General features: G+C 38.5%; 1 protein-coding gene and 1 pseudogene across 8 annotated transcripts in view; one reads left to right on the top strand and one right to left on the bottom strand.

Annotated features, from left to right (window-relative positions):
• The window catches only part of SLC4A10 (solute carrier family 4 member 10), a 385140-nt gene that overhangs the window by 229414 nt on the left and 130049 nt on the right, over positions 1 to 25677 (bottom strand). For all 8 annotated transcript variants that reach the window (XM_037848895.1, XM_037848892.1, XM_037848897.1 and 5 more), the window contains exon 2: positions 18915 to 18996. In XM_037848895.1, coding sequence (XP_037704823.1) covers positions 18915 to 18996 — 82 coding nt within the window. The remainder of the gene's footprint in view (positions 1 to 18914; positions 18997 to 25677) is intronic.
• LOC119543964 lies at positions 4223 to 4889 on the top strand (annotated as a pseudogene).

Below are 25677 nucleotides of genomic sequence, written 5' to 3'. Positions count from 1 at the left end.
ATCTTCCGTAAGAGGTAAGAGGTGGTGCCAAGCTCTACAATCCGCCTTCCATTCAGAGCCTGGGGGATAACGACCATGGGCCACACCTCCAGACACCAGTCTGGAGTGACAGGCTGACAGACACCACCTGCTGGGCAGAAAAGCACAGTGGCTTGAAACCTCAAAGGGTGTATCAATCTACGAAGACACACTCTCAGGGAGACCTGATAATATTGCCTCCTTCTGAGACTTGAGCCCGTTCTGGTCTGGGAAAACCTGATTGGGGTAACCAAGGAAACCAGATGACTAGACAACAGAAAACTACAACCTACACTAAGAAAAATGAAGTTATGGCCAAGTCAAAGAAACAAACTTACACTTCAACTGAGATATAGGAATTAAAACAACTAATGCTAAATAAATTCAAAAAGTTTAGGGAAGACATGGCAAAAGAGATGAAGCATTGAATGAAAACACTGGGCGTACATAAGATAGAAATTGAAACTCTGAAAAAACAACTGGCAGAATCTATGGAAATCAAAGGCACAACACAAGAGATGAAAGACACAATGGAAGCATACAATAGCAGACCTCAAGAGGCAGAAGAAAGCACTCATAAACTTGAGAACAAGACACTTCAAAGCCTACATGCAAAAGAACAGATAGAGAAAAGAATGAAAAAACTTCTCTGGGAATTGAATGACAACACGAAATGCAGGAATGTACATGTCATGGGTGTCCCAGAAGGAAAAGAGAAGGGAAAAGGGGCAGAAGCAATAATAGAGGAAATAATCAATGAGAATTTTCCACCTTTTATGAAAGACATAAAATTACAGATCCAAGAAACACACCATACCCCAAACAGAATAGATCTGAATAGGCCTACACCAAGACACTTAATAATCAGATTATCAAATGTCAAAGATAAAAAGAGAATACTGAAAGCAGCAAGAGAATAGTGATCCATTACATACAAAGGAAGCTTGATAAGATTATGTGCAAATTTCTCAACAGAAACTATGGAGGCAAGAAGGAAGTGGGGTGATATATTTAAGATACTGAAAGAGAAAAATGATCAACCAAGAATCCTATATCTGGCAAAACTGTCTTTCAAATATGAGGGAGAGCTTAAAATTTGTGAACAAGATACCTGCTCTACGGGAAACATGAAAGGGAGCACTACACACAGAAAGGAAAAGACAGGAGTGAGAAGTTTGGAACACAATTTTGGGAGATAGTAGCACAGCAATGTAAGTACACTGAACAAAGATGACTGTGAGTATGGTTGAAAGAGGAAAGTTAGGAGCATGTGGGACACCAGAAGGAAAGAGGAAAGATAAAGACTGGGACTGTATACTCAGTGAAACCTAGGGTGCTCAACAACTAAAGGTACAAACATGTTTTTACATGAGGGAGAACAAATAATGTCAACTTTGCAAGGTGTTAAAAATAGGGTGGGATTGGAGGAAAAATACAATCAATGCAAAATAGAGACTATAATTAACAGAAACATTGTATTTTGCTTCCTTTAATGTAACAAAGGCAATATACCAAAGCTCAATGCATATGGGGTGGGGAATAGGGGAAGAGTATGGGACTCCTGGCATTGGTGATGTTGTCTGACTCTTTATTCTACTCTGGTTTAATGCTATCTTTCCTTTTGTTGCTTTCTAGCTGTCATGTTTTTTTTTTTTTCTTTTTTTTCTTTTCTCTCTCCCTTCCTTGACTCTTCCCCCTTCTTTGTGGAACAAATGGAGATGTCCTTATATAGATAGTGGTGATGGTGGTGAATACATAAATACGTACCTATACAGGGAACCACTGATTGTTTACTTACAACAGAATGTATGGCATGTGAACAAAACCATCTTTAAAAAAATGCATTGATGAAGAAAACTTGAGGACACTACATTGAGTGAAATAAGACAGACACATAAAGACAAATATGATAGGGTCTCACTGATATGAACTAATTATAATATGCAAACTCATAGACATGAAATATAAGTTACCAGGAAATAGAAAGGGGCTAAAGAATGGGGAGCGGTTGCTTATTATGAGCCATCTGTTCAACTAGGGTGAACTTAAACTTCTGGAAGTGGACAGAGGTGGTGGTAGCATGTTGTGAGAATAACTAACACTACTGAATGGTCTGTGAATGTGGTGGAAAGGGGAAGCTCACCAGAAGAAAAGTTGGAGGTTAAAAGATGGGAATGTATAAAACAGTGAATCTTGTGGTGGACAATGTCCATGATCAACTGTACAAATATTAGAAATCTCTCTCATGAAGTAGAACAAATGTATGGCACTATAAATAGAAGTTAATAATAGAGGGGCATATAGGAAAAAAGTATACCTATTGCAAACTATATACTACAGTTAGTATTTTAACATTATTGCAACAACAGTTAACAAATGCACCACACAAATACTATGAATCAATAATGGAGGGGGATGTTTAGGGGTATGGGAGGATTTGAGTTTCCTTTTTTGTCTTTATTTCTTTTCTGGAGTAATGAAAATGTTCTGAAAATTGAAAAAAAATTAATTTTGGGGATGGATGCACAGCCATATGATGGTACCATTGGGCAATTAATTGTATACTTTGGCTCTTTGGATAACTGTATGGTTTGTGAACAATCTCAATTAAAAAAAAATAAAAACAGAATAAAAAAAGAATGTTTTCTTCTTTGATACTTAATCCTAGGATATATTGGGAAAATAGAAGAAATAGTTCACTATGAATTGTGCTCAGGTATCAAAGATAGTTCAATAAGGAGATAAAATTTACTATTTGCTATTTTTTTCTGAAGTGTCTAGTATTAGTCTGCCTAAGTCCCATCTTCAAATAGCCAAAGTGTTTGGCAGGCAAAATGTACAATTTCAAATGGATCCTGTGTAATTAATTATCTCTGCTAGTTATTACCAATGGACCAAATACCACTTTGAATTGCCCCATCAGCTGGCATTGAGTCTCAATCAACAGTACCAAATTACACAAAAGTTAATCAGCACAAAAATAACCAATAACACCATAAAAAATAGTTCTTTCTCTTTCTACAAGATATTTTGAATAAGGAAACAATAAGATGATTAATTTTGCAATGCAACAGAGTTGTTTTAACATTAGAGAAATTAGGTTACAGGAAAATTAGTTTCCAGTGGGCAAGGTGACTTTCCTATTTATGGGAATGAACTCCAAACTAATAGTAACTTATTAACTATAAAGCTTTTCTAATTTGTGCAAGATCATCTGGAAAATCTTTGTGATATGGATATTAACTAAACATCTAAATTCCTTATTATGTCACCATAGAATAGCCCCAACTTTTTGAAATAGTTTTAATGAAGTGAATAAACATGTCCAAGTCTTCCCAGTTAATATTCAACCTGTCTCAGTCACTTAAACTATAAGGATCAGCATTTCCTTAACTCTTTTTAAAATAGTGGTTAAGAGCCCAGATCCTCATGGGTTTGAATCCCAGCTCTATCACTTCCTAATTTTTTGACCTGGGCAAGACTTTTAATCTTCTGTGCTTCAGTTTCCTCGTCGGTAAAATGGAGATAATAATCGAAACTACCTCACTACGTGGCTTCAAGGATTAATGAGTTCTTCACTGTCTGACCTACTTCATGCAAAGATTTAAATGTCATTTCTAGCCAGTTTTCATTCCCATGTACACAAAACAAATGCTTTTGCCACACTACAACATTTGCCATTCCTAGAGTTTAGCATATCCTTCCATCTCGGCCTTCAGAATTCCTATTCTTCCCTCAAAGCCAAACTCTGTCTCTGTGACGCCAACTTTGGTTATCCCCAGCAGAATCCACTTTTGTTTCCTATTGGGAATTTGTTCACACTTCTTTATTACTTTGAACTATATTTAAATTTCTACCTTTACGCAAGAATTTTGAAGGCAGAGGCTGCATCCAGTGCCCCAAACAACGAGCCTCTATCTTTGCTCTTCTAGGAGAGCACTGTCCTTTTCCTCCTCACTTTTAACATCCAGACATTTCCCATCCACCTTTCAGGCCGAGCCAATACACAGACTCTTATGGTGTGGAACCATCATCAGCATCTTGACCAACCACAGACATGAACAAAGATAGGCTATTGCCTTTGTCTACCAGATAAGGACCAAAGAGGAACTTGCATCTGCAGTGAAGTTGGCCTTATCTGCCACCTGGAGTTGGTTTACTGAAAATACCTGCTCAGTTTGATGCTTCAGCGCTGAAAGCCTCCATGAAGTGTCTGGGAACGGATGAGAACTCCCTCATTGAGATCATCTGCTCAAGGATCAACCAGGAGCTGCAGGAAATTAACCGAGTCTACAAGGAGATACAAGACTGACCTGGAGAAGGACATTGTTTCTGACATATCTGGTGATTTCTGCAAACTGATGGTTGCCCTTGCAAAGGGTAGATGAGTGGAGGATGGCTCTGTCATTTGTCATGAACTGATTGACCAAGATGCCTGAGATCTCTATGATGCTGGAATGAAGGGGAAAGGAACTGATGTTCCCATGTGGATCAGCATCACGAATGAGTGAAGCGTGTGCCAACTCCAGAAAGTATTTGAAAGGTACAAGAACTATAGCCCTTATGACATGTTGGAGAACATCAAGAAGGAGGTCAAAGGTGACCTGGAAAGTGCTTTCCTGAACCTGGTCCAATGTATTCAGAACAAGGCCCTATATTTTGTTGATCAACTGTACGACTCCATGAAGGGTAAAGGGACTTGTGACAAGGTCCTAATTAGGATCATGGCCTCCTGCAGTGAAGCGGACATGTTGAAAATTAGGTCTGAATTCAAGAGAAAGTATGGCAAGTCCTTGTACTACTACATCAAGCAAGACACCAAGGGCGACTACCAGAAAGCGCTGCTGTACCTGTGTGGCCAAGATGACTGAAGCCCAAGATGGCACAAGCATCCAGATGTGGTGCTCCCTACGCTCCCAGCTAACAGTTCTAGAAAATCAGCTTGCAACTAACAGCCCTTGTGCTCATCCCGATGAGGATGACGTCAGCACTGCCCCCCTCACCTTATTTTGGTTGCCTAAGCATTGCCTGGCTTTCCTGCTGAGTCTCTCCTTTTAGCCAAAGAAATGTACTTTCCAAGGAGTTGGAAGTGAAATCTACAATGTGAAACTTAGTCTCTTGTGTACTGTGCCATAAACAGATGAATAAACTGAATTTTTACTTTAAAAAAAAAAGAATCTTGAATTCAGAGTCAACACCTTATCTATTCTTATATTCATACCCACAATCTCACTTCAAAGTATATACTGTCATATCTAGATCACTACAGCTAATAAATAATTCTTATCAAATTAATTGAATTAACCTTTCAGATGGTTTAAACCTCTTATTTCAAATTACGGATTGACTATACAATCACATTGGATATCTGTAGTGGGTTTTAGTTGATAGCCTCCTGAGTATCAATTTGCCTTCTCCTCCAAAGAACAGCAGCCCCTTATTATTAAATATGTTTTTTCTACTTCTTCAGAACTAGTCGAACACTTGCTCTCCAAATTTTTAAAATATTTATTGGTAATTTAAATGGGCTTTAGTAAAAAAATTAATTCTCAAAAGAATTTTTAGAAGTACAAAATGATTAAATGCATTCAACAACAACAGATATCTATACATTCTGGCTATATAATACCTCCTGTTAGACCACTGAGACCATTTGGAAACTTTTGGAAACTTTCAGTCATGGGATCAATTCATTATGAAACTGTCACTTTGGGTAAGCTCTAATCCCACGGAATTGTTGGTTTAGGAGTTCCCCTTCAAGACCTAGAAAGAACTCAATATCCAGTGTCAGTTCCAGTTAAATATGCCCACTAGGGGCATGCATTAAACCTTCAGTAATAAATCTGTGTCTTCTAATCCTATATCATCTGTTTCATTACAACCTTGGAGGTTCTGGAATGTGACTGATGTGATAGCATGAGGCAAGGGTCAGCAAACTTTTCTGTAAAGGGCCAGGGAGTGCACCTTTTAGGTTTTTTGGGCCAAGAGAAAAAATTGAGCACATTATGTAAATACTTACAAAAAAGAATGAAAACAAATTTCCACAAATTATTATTGATGAAATTCAAAATGTAATAATAATAAGTACAATTTCTGTAAGACATTTCTTAATGAGAAAAATGAAATTCTTTTTTGTGGGGGGTAGATTTGACAATATGTCACTTAATTGGGATTCAAAGTTGTTCCCTATTATCAAAATCTATTGCAAAACTTTATTAGTTTAATGCCAATCTGTAAGAAGATTTTATGTATTTCATCTTTGAAAATGTCTTTTCACAGAGATAGGTATGGCCAAATGCTGATATCAATCATGAGCAAATAATTTTAATGAGCATATTCATTGCTTCAAAGGCATTTATATAATTATATTAGATTCTTCTCTTGATGCTTGCCTCTCAGTATGTCATTACATGGTAAATTGATCACTTCCAATTGAAGAGGTGGCAGCTCCTCAACTGTAAAGTTAAAGAGATTTTGATATATGGAAATTTCCTTTGCACTTTCACTGAGGTCTAAAAAATGCTGCTAGAACTGTAGTTCGAGCTGAAAATTTGTGTGGGAATGGAGACCTCGCTTCTTGTTTTAACTTTTGACAGCATGGGAAGTGTATAAAGCAACCTGACATTACTTGCAATTCAAACAACATTAGCTGTCATCAAAATGACTTTACTGCAGAATAAGTTTTGCATATAAAACCCAATTTTTTCATACAATTTTATATTGAATTCCCTAAAAAACATTATCAAGTTTGCAGCAAATTTCCAAAGCCATTCAGTGCTCAATAAAAGTGTATGTGAGCAGTTCTTCCTATTGAAAAAAATTTCAGTCTGAGCCCTAAGCTCAAAAACTTGCAGTAAGACTTTTGTTGTTGTTGTTTCTTTCTTTCTTTCTTTCTTTCTTTCTCTCTCTCTTTCTTTCTTTCTTTCTTTCTTTCTTTCTTTTTTCTTTTGTCAGTGAGACTTTCTTACTGCTAAGCAGCCATCAAACTACTGTGGAGTAGAACAAATCAAGGTATTCACCTTCTCTTTCTGACAAAAATTGCCAGAACCAACAATGGTTAAGTCCATGCAGTTCGTCATTGACACTACTGGTTCAGTAACACATGATAGAGTCAAATTTTTTCCACAAAGTATCTGATGATTAATAATATAATGAATAACCACAGGCTTTAAATACCTTATGTTTATACAAGCTTTGTAAATTTGTCTAACTAATCCTTTTACTGCTGCACACATTATCATCATTAGTTGTAACACATCTTAGCAGATTCCACTTCAAGTTGTACTGAATTAGTATTCACTCAACTTCTGTGAAAATATTCTTGCCTGTAGTTGTTGCATGCACACTATGCAGAGAGGTCAATTCTTCAGTCACTTAAAGCTTGGCAATGACTCCTCAAATAAACAACAACTGAGGAGTATCAGAACATCAAGCCAAGAAGAACTACTTGAAATCATTTGCCTTGTTTTTTTATTGACTATTGATGTTGCTCCCATTGTCCCCAACTCTTCAAGCAAATAGTTCCACCAAAAGGCTAATAGTTTAAGCAAGTTTATTTTCTCTGGACAAATTTATTCCATTGCTGCAATCAAACATGATTTAATTAACTCACCAACAATAAAGCCTTCCTTGCTTGGCTAACAAATGAGCCATTCAGAAACATACTTTGGTGGTAGCCTCATTGTCATTTTTAATTTTGTGAAGAAATTCTGCTGTGATGAGATACTCCATTCCTGTGAGTTGGCAATACTGTGATGAGGGCTTAGTCTAGTAATGCTGGTATATATTCTATTCTTTAGCACAGCTATAGTCTCATTGCATGATAAACAGAATACTTTGCCACCTAATTAAACAACATAATCCACACTACACTGTGCCATAAAAGCATGACATTCAAAGTCTACTTTTCTCTTACATTCTATTATTTTATATGATATATATGCACAGGTAATAAAAATAAATAAAAATATCACAGTACAGTGATATATATGACACTAAAGTAACTGAAATTTGCAGTGCACCAGGCAGTGCTGTGAAGCAAGAGAGCACCACATACATTCTCTGTCAACCACTCAACTCTGCCACTGCAGCGAAAAAGCAGCCATGGACAAAATGCAATGAATGAGTATGGCTGTGTTTCAATAAAATTTTATTAGTGGACACCAAAATTTAAATTTCATATAACTTTTACAAGTCACAAAATATTCTTTTGATTTTTTTTCAATCATTTAAAAACATAAAAACCATTCTTAGCTCAGAGGCCATACAAAAAGAGGCAGCAGGTAGGATTTGGCCCATGAGCCATAGTTTGCCAATTCTTGGCATAAGATTTTGAAGGTAAAATATTAGAAAGAACAAGTCCAGACCCCCTAGTTTACTTTTCTCTTATTTCTTATTTTCTTTGCTTTTATTTTTAGTCTTTTTTTAAAATGTTGTTGAAAAATAGTGTATTGCAACTATAAGATTAATGTTTTTGTTTTTGTACCAAAAATGTTTTTGACATTACAATGATTGTGGTCAGAAACTATTTAAGTTAACTTTAGGAGGTCAGGAATACATTTGGTTGAAATGAGGAAATATGAGGATACCACCATTAATATAGAACCATGCTATATGAAATGACAGCCATTGTGTTCAGTCCTTTACTTACATTATCTCATTGACCTTTAGATCTATAATATATTAGGTGGATCCAAAAGAAAGTAAACCAGTAAACTACTTCATTTTTTCAGATGGAATGAGCAAAAGAATATCATGATAGGGACATAATTTTCTCTATCAAATCCTTGACTAAAAAGTATTTTAATATCTGCTAAAATCAATACTTCATGTTAAAGAAAATTTATTTTTTTATTTAGCTTGCAGACCAATATTTAGTGATCAATTCAACTTTTCTATAAAAGTTCTAAATTAATGAATTCCTGAATATCAGATTAAAATGTAACTAATTTATCTTAATATAGAGCAACAGAATTACATTTTAAATGTTCAGAAGGGAAATATTTGATGAGCATTAATTATGCAACAAATTAAATTATATAGAATTAAGTTATTACATGATTGATGACATATTATTGATATATATTTATAAGTGAGATTTAATGCAATGCAATTCTTTAATACCTAGCTAGTTTAAGAAAAAGTGCTGGATACCATGGGAAAATGCAAAGATAAATAAGATGAAAATTTGTCCCTCAAAGATTTTATAATCAAACAAGGAAGATAAGACATTTATACATAACAATAATATAATACATAAATTTAAGAAGAGAGGTTGGGAGGAGGAAGATAATTCTTCTCCCTGGAGGGATCAGGTAATGCTAATGGATAGGCAGAATGGACATTCTATTTCTACGTGGAGGGAAAGCACTAACAAATGGAGGAGATGAGAAAGCAAAGACTCGGTATGGGGTGATATGAAAGGTTGTGACCAGAAAGCTGGCAATAATATTGCTGAGGTTTTACTGCTTATTCTAGGTTCTTATGTTGTAGAAAAATAGCAGCAATTATGTTTTAAATGCTTGATAAAGATTTGGGAGATGTCAGTCTCTTTCTCTGAATAGATTCTCAATATATCATTGCTTGGGAAAAAAAGCAACCTGTGAGGAAGAATGCAACTTATAACGGCGTAATATCAGACAAGAAAAAAAAAAAAGAAAAGAAAAGGGAATATGAAAGGTAAAAAGGAATGCATCCATTATGAGAAAAGTTGGACAAGAGTAAACAATGAAGTAAGAATCAGGACAAATAAAAGTAACTGAACGGGCATGTGGCTATTTGTATTGAGTCTGTGGGGAAACTGACCCTACTTATGCATCCATCCACCCTGGTGTTTCAGGCTCAGTATATAGTGTTGGATATGAACACTTCTTGTACTCCTTTTGGATAGTGATAGGAAAAAATGAACTCTCCAGATCAACAGCTGCATACCCTGTACTGAGGTCATATTAACCTGCTCTAACAAAGCTTCCACATCCAGTACAGCAGGGCAATTGGTGCTACTACTTGGTTGAATTTGCAGTAGTCTGCTGTCATCCTCTGGGATATGACAATTTTCTGTAGTGGCCAGACTTGTGCATAATTAGGTTTTTAAAAGTGGTACTGAACTCTGCTTCTGCCACTCCCCCTCAAATGCAATACTGGTTTTGATTTACTATCATAGCCAAGTCAAGCAGTTTCAGAGTCTTGTCACCAACTACAACAGCTCAACCCCATAGGCCAAGGAACCAATGTTAGAGTTCTGCCAACTACCAACTATGTCCTTTCCTACTATTCAGAGAAATAATCGGTAGGTGGTTCAGGTTCCCAGGGAAACAATCTGAAATGAAGATTTATGGGCAGGGAGTTGGTTAAGAAATGCTGTAAGCAATTACACCTGTAAGGTAATAGGGGAAGCAGTATTTGGGTAGTAGAGGGAGAAGCTGAACATGTAGAAATGAGGACCTCAACTGGTTCTACAGGGAGCTCTGAAGCTGGATAGACAGCCTGTCAGAGTTGTCCCAGACTGAGGCAAGGGGACCAAGCCCTTGCATTCCTTCAGTGATCATTCATTCAATTCAGGATGCCATAGGGGAAGGCAGCTCCTTCAGCTAAGGGTAATTTCTAAGGAGGCACTCAAGTATGAGCTATCAGCAGACACACCCCTGGAAACTGGGAAAATAAGTCCCTTGATCCTTAAGAGGATTATTGTATTATCTTGGTGGTGTACTGTAACATCTACTACTACAGTTGCCAGATTTAACAAATTAAAAAACAATAAATAAAATAATTGCATGGGGCATACCTATACTAAAAAGTTATTCATTGTTTCATCTAAAACTCAAATTTAACTGGGCATCCTGTATTTTATTTGGCAATTCTATCTACCATACATGTATGCAAGGGCAAGTAGAAGAAATAACTTATGGGTATTAATGTATTTTCTCCTTTTTTAGATTATATTAATCCCATACTGACATGACAGACAAAACTGAAAATCATTTAACCTCAACAATTCTTGCTCTATCCAGAATCCTGAGATAGTCAGATTATAGAGTTTCAATGCCACTCACTTAGTTTTACTATGGAAAGCAGAACTATGCTTTATAGTAACACTCTAGCTATTTTAAGGAGGCCGGATTGTGGGAAAGATACAGTATACAGTACGCAAAAGAAGGAAAGATTTAGAGTAGTGGCAGTGGGAATGGAAAGGAAAGGATGAGAAGAGATGCCACTGAGATAGATTCAAAGAGCTTACCAACTGAATGATGTAGAAAAAAGTAGGAAGTAAACAGAGTCTAACAAAGTTCTATGTTCTTGATTTTAGGTAATAGGAGGGGGGAGAGAAAAATGGTACACAATATTTGAAAAACAAAAAACGAATGGGTTTGGAGGGAAGAAATGATACATTTGGCATATTCATCAGAATGCACAATATATGTGAATAAATTAACTAATATACTTCAACAAGCTGTTGTTATTGGGCAGGTGATCATTTTCCATTAAATACATTGTACCTGAGACTTAACAGATATTTTTAACCACGAGGCATTTCTGGAAGCTATACTCAGGATGTTAAATTATTCCAGTAATTCCATTAGCTAAAGTATCTACACATAAATCTTGAGAAACACTCATTTTCAAATTTAAATCTTAATTGAAAGAAGAGTTTATATTTACAAAATGTGTTTGCCTACAATAGAAATTCCCAACTCTATTTCATTTAAAATAAATATTTATGGTCTGTTTCATCTACATTATTAAAGAAGCTCTTACAAGTTGGAGCTCTGATCTTTTCCTTTAATTGCATAAAGAAGGAACTACCAAGACCACTATTCTCAGTAACAGTAGCTTCCTAACAGGGTCTCTTCCACTGATTCATTCTATATTATGCCATCTGTCTAAACCATGATATTCAACACTTCTTCTCTGCATCATTTTCTAATTCAGGATAATCAATCCAGGAACCACTAAGAGATCTACTTATTCTTTTGTGAATCACAGCAGAGTCCTTCATAGCATCTTCAAATGCTGGAATGTTTATCTAGCTGAGCTAGGACAGAAACTACATTTTGAAAGTCACTATAAATAAGGTTTTTCCTATTTCCTTTTGAAATTCTAAAATGTAATGTTACCTTAGAATTGTATGGTTAATTTGAATCACCAAGAACTTAGCCACAATTATTAGCTTCTGGGGTTAAAATATCCATTGTAGACAACAGTAAACAGAGCAAAAGGTGGTGTTGGGGACTGAACTGTGTCCCTCACAAAAGGCATGTTCAAGTTCCAACTGCTGGTCCTATGAGTGTGAACCCATTTATAAACAGGACCTTTAAAGATGTTATCAGTTAAGATGTGCCCAAACTGAATGACGATGGGCCTTAATCCAATATGGCTGAAGTACATATATAAACAAAGAAAACTGGACACAGAAGAAGCCAAGGGGAGAAGCCAGAAGCTGGAAGAACCCAGAAGAGACAAGAGGAAACCCACTATATACTTTGCCATATGATGGAAAAGCCAAGGAATCCCAAAGATTGCCAGCTGCCAGAAGACACAGACCTGGGAGGAGCAAGCTTTCTAGCCTCTGAAACTGTAAGCCAATAAATTCCTGTTGTTAAGCTAATCCATTGTATGGTTTTTATTATAGCAGCCGGGAAACTAAAACAGTTTTTGGTACCAGAAAGTGTGGTGCTGCTATGACAAACACCTAAAAATGCGAAAACAGCTTTGAAGTTGGATAATGGGTAGCGGATGGAAGAATTGTGAGGTTCTCGACAGAAAAAGCCTAGATTACCTTGATGAGATTATAGGCTGAAATAATGGACATTAAAAGTACTTCTAATTAGGCCTCACAAAGAAATAATGAATATGTTATTTGAAATTGGAAGAAAAGTGATTCTTGTCATAAAGTGGCAGAGAACTTGCGAAATTGTGTTCTGATGTCATATTGAAAGTGGAATTTGAAAGTGATGAACTTGGATATTTAGCTGAGATTTCCAAGCTAAGTGTGGGAGGTGCAGCCTGGCTTCTCCTTGCAGCTTGTAGTAAAATGTGAAAGGAAACGGATAAGCTCAGAACTGAACTCTTCAGCATAAAGAAACCAGAAATTGATGATACGGAAATTACTAGCCTATCCAAATAGTGTGCTCTGAGACTAGGACAAGAAGTGACTCTATCAGGGACGTCTCTGAGCTTTCAGGAAATGACTCCCCAGAGGACAAGGCTCCATGTGAGATTTAATTGAACAACCCTTTGCTAAAGACGGTGTGGCTGAACAAGGATCCAGTCAGCCATTTCAGTGGAAGTCAGGACTGGAACTACAATTATCCAGAAAGGATCTGTGGAAAGCTTTATCATCTGATGGTTTGGGCCTGCTTGAACTGCATGCAAAGCCAACAAGGTTTTAGCAGAACTTATATGAGCAGAACCACTGCCAACCTGGACTAAAAGGGACAGAGAATAGAAGAACTGAAGGAAAAAAGTTGGACTGGGTTAGATGCTCCTTCTGTATGCCTCATATACTTGCCTCACTCTCAGTATTTGATATGCTGATTTGTCATTGATAGTTTCTTTTCATACCCTAGTGGATTGTAATTCCTTGAAGAAAGGATTATTGAAATACTAATGTGCGGGACACTGATTACGTGCTTCAACTTGGCGGGCCTGGGCTGGGGGACCTGATCAGCCCCTGGGGAGGGTGGTGGGCACGGGTGACAGCGCCCTCCGCAGCCCCCCGGGCCTGGGAAAGTGAGGCCGGAGGCAGGCCCCATTTCCTCACCCAAAATACCACTGTTAGGGGAGGCTTGCCGGAGGGAACCGCCTTTTCCCCACCCCCTTATCTTGCCCGGACACTCCCCGTTGCCAGTGCAACTCCCATTACCACCAGTGCGCATACATTGTTGCCAGACACCGTTACCGGAGCAACTCTTGCCCCTTTTCAATCAACCTCCGCGCCCTCTCAGAACCAATCCAAGCCTTTAACCTCTACAGCTACCCTGCCCTCTAAACGCCCGATATAAGCTTGTACTCTCCCCTAATAAAGCTCTCTCTCTCTTGGTTTTCTTCACCCTAAAAGAAACGTGTCCCGCCTGTTCCTTTCTCGCTGCCCTCCATACTTTGCACGCCTCCCGCCGGGGACCTGGCCAAGTCCCCCGCCTCGCCCTTGCCTCCGGGAAAGAGCCCCCGCCGCCGGTACCCTCGGAGCAATCCTGGGAGCCTAGGATTTAGCAACCGGCCGCCACCCTCCCCCAGACGAGTCAACTGCGACCGCAACTGGCGCCCAACGTGGGGCACCTGGAATTAAAAGTCCTCTCCACGCAGCGGTCCAGTAAAACCACCCGCTCGCCCGGACGCCTCTCCAGCTCCCCTTCTCCTCACCTGCAAAGTAAGGGCCGCCTCTCCCTCGCCGCCCCGCGGAGCCGCCTCTCCCTCGCCGCTCCACGTCCGGAGCCGCCTCTCCCACGCCGCTCCGCGCCCGGGCCGCTCTTCCTTTCCCGTGTTAACCTAACTCTTACCCCCGACTACCTTTCGTCTTCTCTTCCTATGTCCCCCCATTCCTCCTAACACTCTTCCTCCAGTAGCTTTCCCTCTTCCCCTCCATTACTTTGCTGTGGTCCTTTGTGTCTTTGTTTCTTTGTTTCGCGCAGTGTGCCTCTTTGCAACCGCCCCCCCCCAAACTGCTCTCGCTACTAGAGGCTCCTGCCTTCTATTCTCGCCGTCCCCTTCGGCCTCGCGACCACGGTGTTTACCTCATTTTCTTTACTCAATAATCAACCCCCCTTTTTTTTTTTTTTTTTTTTTCAAAAAAGAATGATACAACTTTTATTTTCCTTGAATTTTAAAGATACTTTTGCTACACAGTTTATGTATTTTTTATGAGATTATATTTTTTCATTTGTATGAATTTCAACCTTATACAATTTTAAGGTATATGTTTGGTAGTGTATCTATAATCTTTAAAAAGTTTAGAGTTTTTGGAATGTACAATATATGAGGTAAAATCAAGATTACATTAAAAATTTTCTCCTCTGCATTAATTTTACAGTGAGGCTCAAATGGCAAATACACTATTAAATGACATTTACTATCAAAAATAGCAGTTCATTTGAGTTTACTATGAAAAACATAAGCCACTGTAACTTGCCAAAGTGGCACATTTCACCGTTTTAGACATTTAACTATATAGAAATCTCTGGGCTATTACACGCAAACGCATTTTTACTGCCAAATGTGGCAGTTTTAAGAAGTTTTTAGAAAACAATCATGATCACCGTTGTTTTGGGGGAAGGTTATCAGTCTATGCACAGGAGACTGAATTTAAATAAAATGTAAACATACAGTATATTAACAGTGACATCATTCTTACCACTTGGAAAGACCAAGTGGTATCCATCTCTTTTTTGAACAAAATTCATGTTTCTTCTACAGCACGAATCATGTGACATAAAACAATTAGAATACATGCCCATTCTAACGGGTTCTTCAGAGATCTTCAAATACAAAACATATGTTCTTTTTTTCCAAAGACTGACAGCGCTTAGTAATCACTAAAATGCTAACCTCAGCAACTAAAAATTAGTGATTCACTATCCTACAATTCAAGTAATAAATTAAAAAAGCTAGTTACAAATGTTTTACAGATAACAGGTGTGATAAAACAAGAAATTTAGATAGTTTCATTTCAAACTGTGTATTACTGGCAGTCATTGACATCTAGGCGAGATGTACAATGGAGTACTTGACAAATTCAGTCTGATCATCCAGTAACTCACAAATGCAAGCTCACAAAACATTAATGAATTATGCAATTGCAAAGTGCTCTAATGCAACATTAACCACATGCAATCAACAATTTCGAATAGTATCCAAACAGACATTACATTAAACATTAGTTTTTCAAGAAAGAAAGCAGCTTGACGTTTACTGGTGCAAATTAATCTGTCTTCGGATTTGGTGCCCCAAACAAAAAGAGTAGGTTTGATTAGGAATTCTGATGGTGAAGGCAGTAGTTATAGGAAAAGCAGCAAAACTTGTGGGAGTTCTTCAAAACTGGCCTATACCAGACAGATTAAGTATTCAAATGTGTGTGTGTATATATATATATATACATATATATTCATTCATTTATACATTTGCTATGTAAGTACTGCAATGCTCCCAACCAATATTACTGTGCATATTGGGGGTGTGAAACATTAGCCACTGCTTGGAAGCCTTACGCCACTGATCATTACCTAACTTTAAGATGGGCCCCCTTTAACTGCAAACCACCTGAAGAACCCATTACCTGGGGTATCTATGGAGGCCATCACCACATTGCACCTACAGGTACCTGCTCACATTTAAATCTCAGTGTGCAGCTCCCTACTGATCCCTCCTGGTTACTCGGTCGAACCTGGGGCTTCAGAATTTATTTGAAAGGAGTCGACCCAGGTTCCCTTATTCTTGTAAAAAAGGAGGCTGTACAAAAAACCCCTCTGCCATTGGTCCCAATAAAGTCATTAACCCCCTTTTTCCACAGCTCTCCAGCCGCACCTCAGCTCCAACCAGCCGTACCTCGGCTGCAAACAACGCATCGCCAACCCCACCACCCCGACCTCCTCTACCCCCCTCTCGCTACTCCTCTCGCTACTCTTCTCCCCTCCTTGGCCTTATCCAAGCGGCCTTCACCTCAGTGAATTCCTCCAACCCCAATCTTACCTCCTCTTGTTGGCTTTGCCTCTCCACTTCCTCCCCCCTGTATGAGCCAGTAGCCTCCAACCTCTCCTTTTCAGAAAACACAGAGGACAGCCCCTCGGAATGCAATTGGAATACCTCTGCCGTCCCCCTAACCTTTCATTCAGTCTCCTTTACAGGAAAGTGCATCCGCCCTCGCTCAAGTAACTCTCCCAACCTCACAGCTTGCGCCGACTACTCATCTCCCAGCAGCTCTGCAAAATTTCTCATCCCTCATAACTCCTCCCAATGGCTCTGCTCCTCTACAGGGCTTACCCCCTGCCTTAACGTGCAAACCCTCAATACAACTAATGAAACTTGCCTCCTAATTGTCCTCATCCCTAGGGTCCTATACCATAGCGAGGAAGACTTCTTCCTCCGCCTGGAAACAACTGCAGCTTCTGCCCCACTGCAAAAGCGAGAGCCCATCACCGTCCTCACGATTGCCTCCCTCCTAGGTCTTGCAGGCGCTGGCACCGGAATCGCTGCATTAGCCAGTCAAGGCTCCGCCCTAACTCACCTCCGGGCGGCTGTTGACGAGGACATTCGTCACCTACAAGACGCTATTTCCCATCTTAAAAATTCTGTCAATTCCCTCTCTGAGGTCGTGCTCCAAAACCGCCGAGGTCTCGACCTTCTCCTCCTCAAAGAAGGAGGCCTTTGCGCCGCCCTAGGAGAAGAGTGCTGTGTATATGCCAATTCCACGGGTCTCGCCGAGGACAGCCTAAAGAAGGTCCGAGAGGGACTGGAACAACGCAAAAGAGACCGTGAAGCCATCAGCTATTGGTCCCACATCTTTACCCCCCTCCTCGCTTACCTCCTCCCTCTCCTCGGCCCCCTACTAATGATTATTCTAGCTCTCACCTTAGGACCCTGCATTATCCGCAGAATTGTCCAGCTTGTAAAGAAACAAACGGATGCTATTTTCTCCTCGTTCGTGCAAGTCCAGTACCAGCGACTCGCCACCTCTGACGCTACCTACTCCGAGATGACAACCAACCCTCCGCGACCTCACCGCCACCGGTCAACCCGCCGACCGCGAGGCCCTTCTCGATCGCCTGAACATCGCACCAACCTCGAGCTCCAGCTTCTCTGAACCTCCAACTTTAAACCCCCCACCCTCGTCCATCCCACAAGCAGCAAGGCCCCTGTCAAGCGCCCGGGCGCCACACCAACGCCGAGCTCCAGCCTCGCTGAGCCACCGTCAACCCCTTTTTCCCCTCCCCGACCTCCCCCTTCCCTCATCCCTTAGCGGACCTCTCCGGTAAGCTTCTTCCTTTAATTAGAAAAGAAGGGGGAAATGCGGGACACTGATTACATGCTTCAACTTGGCGGGCCTGGGCTGGGGGACCTGATCAGCCCCTGGGGAGGGTGGTGGGCACGGGCGACAGCGCCCTCCGCAGCCCCCCGGGCCTGGGAAAGTGAGGCCGGAGGCAGGCCCCATTTCCTCACCCAAAATACCACTGTTAGGGGAGGCTTGCCGGAGGGAACCGCCTTTTCCCCACCCCCTTATCTTGCCCGGACACTCCCCGTTGCCAGTGCAACTCCCATTACCACCAGTGCGCATACATTGTTGCCAGACACCGTTACCGGAGCAACTCTTGCCCCTTTTCAATCAACCTCCGCGCCCTCTCAGAACCAATCCAAGCCTTTAACCTCTACAGCTACCCCGCCCTCTAAACGCCCAATATAAGCTTGTACTCTCCCCTAATAAAGCTCTCTCTCTCTTGGTTTTCTTCACCCTAAAAGAAACGTGTCCCACCTGTTCCTTTCTCGCTGCCCTCCATACTTTGCACGCCTCCCGCCGGGGACCTGGCCAAGTCCCCCGCCTCGCCCTCGCCTCCGGGAAAGAGCCCCCGCCGCCGGTACCCTCGGAGCAATCCTGGGAGCCTAGGATTTAGCAACCGGCCGCCACCCTCCCCCAGACGAGTCAACTGCGACCGCACTAATGCACAAAACAGTGTCTGGGATATAGTACAGACTCAATAAATGCCTGTTGAATGGATGAATGCTTCTCATTGTTGCAAATTAGCCTACTGGCATTGCAAACTGCACCACAACAATCATATTCCTCCCCCTACCTCCCACCATCATTACTCTGACACCAAATTCTGCAATTCAATGTAACAAAATTCATAATTCTTTTTAAAATAACGTTGGAAAGCATACCAATAGCCATCCCAAGAAAAAGTATGCCTTACCTTCTAAATCTTCTTTCTCAAAATGTGTTTTGAGAATAGAACGAGTTCCACCTCTATCCACAACTGCCTCTTCATCATTTCTCTGCAGAATGGGGAGAAAGAAGATTAAAGATAGTACACATATTCGCTTAATTTTTAGAAAATTAACTTGAATATGATACATATTTTTGGATTTTAATTTAGTTATTGTCTACTTGTGCACAAGCATTCTATTTGATTATCAAGTATTAGCTTTAAAAGGAGGACATTAAAACAAATTTGACCACATAGAGAAAGTAATTTGATTTTCTATGAAATCAAAGTCAGTCAAATATCCCAGTTGCATCATTTGTTGGTGAGTTGAAAAACAGAAAACAGTTATACTGTAAATTTAGTACCATGCATTTTTATCTCTGATAAAGAATTCCTGTTAACAAGACAACACTTTGAACTTTACAAGAAAAATATGAAAATCAATAATATTAAAACCACTAATGCTAGGGCAGGGTGAAATAATTCACTCCATTAAAAATGCAATTGGGGTATGTAATCCCTCAAAAGCAATTAGTACCAAATATTAAGCAAACTACAATTCTAATTACTTTGTTTATTTATAAATAGCATTTTATTCAAAAGTTAAATTGTAAATTATGCTCATGTCCACTAAAACTTCATTCATTTTCCTCACATATATTTTACCTTATTTAGAATGGCTGGGTAAAGGCCATGTCTTCTGAACACTTTATACAATGTTCAAAACAATACACTCACTCATTTGGTACTCAATGAAATAATGGGGAAAGAGTATGAACCATTTGACCATGCAGAAATCGGCAAAATACAAAATTCTGATATAATGCAGACTATTTCATTCAATATAATGCAACTTTCATCTGGTTGTGAAGACCTATTTAAAAATTGGCGTAAAAGTTGAATGCTGAGCACAAAAAGAGAAACGAAAATTTCCAAGATTTATTTCTAAGCCTATTCCAGTATATGACTAAGAGAAAAGTAAAAGTTTTTTTTCTTCTTTGAAAGCCAAAGAGTGTGCTGAAGAAGGGGGTAAAAAACAATCTTTTCTTCTGTCTGTCAACTACACTGGAGTAGCAGTCGCTGGGACCCTGCCTTTCTTTCATTAAGAAGCAATCTTTGACTTCATTCCATAAGGGGTGATGAAAATAAGAGTCATAAGGCTCCAGAGAAGAAAGAAATTACTGACATTTAGGAGGGTGCACACACATTTTTTTCTCAGAATTTGAATAGGCTTTTCTGGTAGGGGAAGTAACTCAAGCAGAGATGTGTATACTCAGGAAACTAGAAAGGAGACTAGCTGACCAGAATCCAAGAATTTGATGAAGGACTAGGGGTTAAATCATGCACGTTCCCAAACAACAGGCTGAAAACTTGGACTTTAAAACATAAACAAAGGGGTATTACTGTGCAAAGCAATGTTATGATTAGAGTTGGATTTTAAGTAAATTTAATGTGATATAGTGTGTAAGATAAATTTGAGAAAGTGACTGAAAGATGAATAAATTAAAAAGATAACAGCAAGAAATTGACTGGACAAAAGATAACTCTAAATATTAAACCCCAATTTCCAAGAATATGAAGGTTTCATTGGAAAAAGTAACCACGTGAGCAGGGAAGTCAGTTTAGTTGTGGGAGGAAAATCATTCCATTTTGGAGTTTTTGGATTTGAAGCCAACAGAATTTTCAAGGGGAAATACACAGTAGGCTACTGAATATGAGGAACTGAAGCTCAAATGAGAGATGAGTGTTGGAAATGTAAATTTAAGGCTCAGAAAATAAGAATTTAAAGGTTGAATTCAGCCTTGGATATCATCTAGTACACCAACTCTTAACATTTAAATCCCCTCTATAATTTTCTTTTCAAGGGGTTGACCAGGCTATACTTAAAGTTCTTAGCAAAGAGAACTCTCTGTCTCGGAAAAGAGCTCATTCCAATTTTAGACAGCTCTGCCACTGTAAACCTGCCTTTAATTGAAATAAAATCTATTTTCCTCTGTGTGTTTACCTACCAATAGTAGTTCTGCATTTGGGTCATAGAAAATCCTCCTTCCTCTTCTTCAAGGCAGCTCTTCAGATCATAGAAGACGATCATCATGCCTTACTTCCTTATTCCACCCCTGCCTTCTCTTTCCAGGGTAAATATTCCCAACTGCTACTTCTTATTATATAAAAATATTACTTATATGTATGAGTTGTTTGATGGACAGAATAGTTCTAAACCTTGAAGAATTCTTGTAAATAGGGTACACAAGTAAGGGGAAATAAAAGAAACACTTTTGTCAGACACAGATTTTTTGTTGTTGTTATTTAAGGGATGTTTATTTGGTACAAAATTTATATTCTCTGTATCACACTATCTAATTTACCCTGTATGGTCAGTTTATTTAAACAACATATTTACATGGAACCTAGAATAGGAAATGAGATCTTGTAATTTTGTACAGATTAAAGACACACAGACATTTAAAAGAATGATGCAAAATTATTTTCCAATGCTGTTGGACTTGGACTACCTCATTTATTGGTAACCTTCAGAGGGGGAGCATATGAGGAAAATGCCAAAATAAAAACCTAATGAAGGGAAATGAGGTAATCTCTGGTGAAGAAATGGGGAAAATGGATATAGATCAATCAAGAAGCTCAACAGAAAAATTAAATAGAAGTAAGTTATAATTAGAGGAGTCTGCAAAATTAAAATACAGTAGTGGTTTTATTTTCAAGTCAGTTAGACCTCTGCATATTGGAATGCCAAAGGCAAAGTACAAATACAGAAAAAGATGATTAAGATGCTAGCAAAGAAGTAAATGTAGGAGCCAGGAAAAAAATGACACTGACTTAAGAACTAAGCTACTAGTCTTGGGATATCCAATTACTGCCAAGAATGATAATTTGGGTGACATTATCAGGACCTTTTTCTAGATAATTGGAAAAGACAACCACCCCCATGCGCTCTAATTTGAGATGGCCAGGACAAAGAATTCTAAGAGTAAAACAACACAATATATTCTACTTCTTTTGAATAAGGCATTAAAGGTGGTTAAAACCTAGTAAGAACAGAATATGACAAGTTGTACCACTCATCGATACACACAGTTAATTTCAAATTAGTTTTCTCTGGTTAGTTTGCTAATGTCTTAGAAATGTCTCCAGGGAATTAGACACTGAAGTGGTAAATAAAGTGGGAGGTGTGTGATTGAATGTTAGCCCAAGTATTTATAAAAGGATGGAATGAATGGCACTATTAAAACACTAAAGAGATGTTATAATCAACTGTCTACAGTGGGGAAAAGTGCCCCAAAGACACATTCTGCTTTATAACAAATAAAGTAAAAATATATTATAGTGCCTGTGAAAAAGCTTGAATTACTTACATATATAAATGCTTTTTAATTCCTGAAAATAATGTTAATAAATATTTAGCCACCATGTTTATAAATCAGTACTTTGAGGTAAAGGATTATAGAAAGAATTTGACCTAGAAAGAAGAGCACTCATGAGTTTCACATAACAGCAAAATACATGGTGGAAAGACATGTTTTATAGCCTGTGGCCCTATGCCTTTCTGATAGCATGTGCTGAGACAATTCAGGACAAAGTGTTGGAAATCAGAGTTAAAAAAAAAAGTACACTGTGAATAAAAGAAAATGAGAGAAAAAATGAAAATGAAGCTTAGGATTCAGAGCCCATCGCTCTTCTCATTGGCAAAGTTTTTAAAAATCTAACTCTTGGTTTGAGCAATAATAGCAATAGAAAAAACTAAAGAAATGTATTCAAATAATTTTCCTGGACCAGACAAATGCAAGTTTCAACCTATATAGAATCTGTTCTTGATACATTTACAAATCAAATTTATCTTCTGTACAAGACATATATTCAAAAGTGTGTCACACTGGAATGTATCCCTGTCTTCTAGGGTGTTGTTAGACAAAATGCCAAAAGCTAATTCATAAATCCATGTTGAAAGGTCAAAAGGAGCACTATTCCACTATATCTCACGATGGTAGTCCCTTAAAACAACTGCAAAATGGAAAGCTTTATATTGGAGATAAGAAAGCAGGTAACAAACATTTAATTCTGATTTCAAGCACCTGAATCAATTTTTCAACTTATACAAAATTGTTTTCCCTTATTTAAATAAATAAATATGTGTGTGTGTGTGTGTGTGTGTGGATTCTATTGGCATGCAGAAGATAATTCCATTGACTAGCTAATGTAAAAGATAGTGAGATAAAGTGAAATCTTGCAGAAGTAAAGGCAGAAACCTAAAAGAAAATAGTTCATTATTTATTTAATTACTATCCAAGGTGCCAGTAAAAGTGACCTCATTTTAATATATTTGTTTGAAAAAGAAAAGAGCTACAAACTAGAATATTAAATAACTCAGTATAAATGTCTCATTTTGAAGCTTCATATATGCTATCCCCTTTACATACTCTGGACATTTCATAGGAATGTCAAATGTATGCTTTTAGGCTGAACATTCCCAAGATACAAATTAGTATTAATACATATAAATGCCCTATTTTAGCTATAGTTCAAAATATCATTTGAATATTATTCCAGATTTTTTCTTTACAGACATTCACTCCCCTATTCCCCCTCCTCCCACCCCCTCTTTTCCCTGGTAATCTTTAATCTGCTTTGTATGTCGGTGAAGTTGCTATTTCCAGTCATCTCTTAAAAGTGCTATCATACAATTTTTGTTCTTACATGCCTTACTTGTTTTACTGAGCATAATGTCTTGGACTTTCCATCTTGCAGCATGTCTCAAAATTTCATCTTTTCTTGTGGCTGAATAATATTCTATTGTGTATATGTACCTCATTTTGTTTATCCATTCATTTGTTGATGGACATTTGGGTTGTTTCCAGCTGTATTAGTCAGGGTTCTCTAGGGAAACAGAACCAAAAGGGGATATCTGTAAATAGTATGAGATTTTATAAAGGTGTCTCAAGCAACTGTGGGGATGTATGAGTCCAAATTCCATAGGGCAGAATGCCATCTGGCACTCCGATAAAGGTTTTAGATGAATTCCCTAGGAGAGGCTGGCTGGCCAAAGTAGAGAGGAAAATTCTCTCTTCCGTTCACTGAAGCTATCACCTCCCCCTTAAAAGCCTTCCACTGATTAGATTAAACTTCTCTCACTGAGGAAGACACTTCCCTTGGCTGAATGCAGATGTAATTAGCCACAGATCATCAATGTACTGAGGATTTAAGGCCACAAAATGTCCTTGCAACAACGGATGGGCCAGTGCTTGCTTGACCTTACAGCTGGGCACCATCACCTGGCCAAGTTGATACGTGAACCTAACCACCACACCAGCTTTTGACTATTGTGAATAATACTGCTATAAAAATGTCCACCAATGTTTATTGGTGTACAAGTATCTGTCTGCAACCCTATGTTCACTCTCTTAGGAACAGAATAACAAAAACTAATTCATACAGAAATCACATCTTAAGTCCCTTTACATAGGCCTCTAACCAAATGAGCAAACTATAATGCATTACTTTTCTAATCAATATTTTTCATTTTGTGAAGTTTCAGTCATAATAATTTTAGGGACATATTATTGCAATCATATAAACCATATCTATATTGTTAAACTATTTCACCTTTTTTCTTCCTTCCATCTAAAGAGTAATGGTTTGCTCTTCCTAGTTCCACTAAAGTACATCGCACCCATGTCTTCCCTTGGGTGCACATAAACAAACAGTATTATCTTGATCCTGCTCCAGTTAAATCCTGTCTATGATTAAACAGAATTTGAACTCAGCTTCTTTAAAGTCAAACTCCATGTAATTCTTAACCCAAATGCTTCTAATTTTATGAAGTTTGATTACATCTAAACATTAAGACATTTGTGTTTTGGATCCACATGTATATAAATATAAATTAGGAACCTATCTTCCTCTAATTTTTTTTAAAGAGAAGAGTTTTTGTTGATGTTATTTTTACTGAACAGATATTAGAGAGTAAATACCAGAGAAAAGAGCTTTCTAGCTCAGCCCTCACATTTGAAGTGTCCTTGAACCTGTCCACTCTCTCATGAAAGAACATCTAATATGGGCAGCTCATTAATTGTTAAAATATTCAGATAAAAATATGAGCAATTTATTCTAGAATTGTTTGTGAATATCATTAAGCCCACTAGGAACATGTAAAAATGCATTATTCTCTTTTGCCCTAACTCTTATCCACAGTCATCAATGAAATATAGTTTTCCAAGTTTTACAAACTAAAATCTAACAGTAATCCCATATGTAAGAGAATTCAAATTGTTTCATGTGCATTATGTAATCCATTCAATATTTCTCATCTCAATCTAGATTGGACTAACAGAGGAGAAAGCAGTTGATTTTGAATTCACAATACTTTCTTCCTCAGAACTATTCATATGAATTTTTAAAAAGCAACCACCTTTCCTTTTTTAAAAACTTAGATATTAGGATAGGATCGTGTGCTGTATATTCTCCCCTAACCCTTACAGATCCAATTTCCTCTCTTCTCCACCATGCTTTATGTATTTATAGGCTTGCCCTCTAGCTTTCAACAGAGTTCAGCCAATAAGGGATAACCGCAGATGACTGAAGTGTGGGAGGAGAGAGACATGAGTCTGTTGGGCCGGGGTTGGGCAAAGGCCACTTTCCTCTATCAACACCACAGGGCTGGTTAGGGGGATCATTTCTATAGTTGCAGCTTGTGCCGTGTTTCATTAACTGCTCCTGCATCTTTATCCTTCAGCCTAGG

The sequence above is a fragment of the Choloepus didactylus genome, chromosome 9 (genome assembly GCF_015220235.1).
Source record: "Choloepus didactylus isolate mChoDid1 chromosome 9, mChoDid1.pri, whole genome shotgun sequence".
NCBI classification, from domain to species: Eukaryota; Metazoa; Chordata; class Mammalia; order Pilosa; family Megalonychidae; genus Choloepus; species Choloepus didactylus.
Note: the sequence above shows the minus strand (reverse complement) of the source record. Positions and strands in the feature narration are given on the sequence as shown.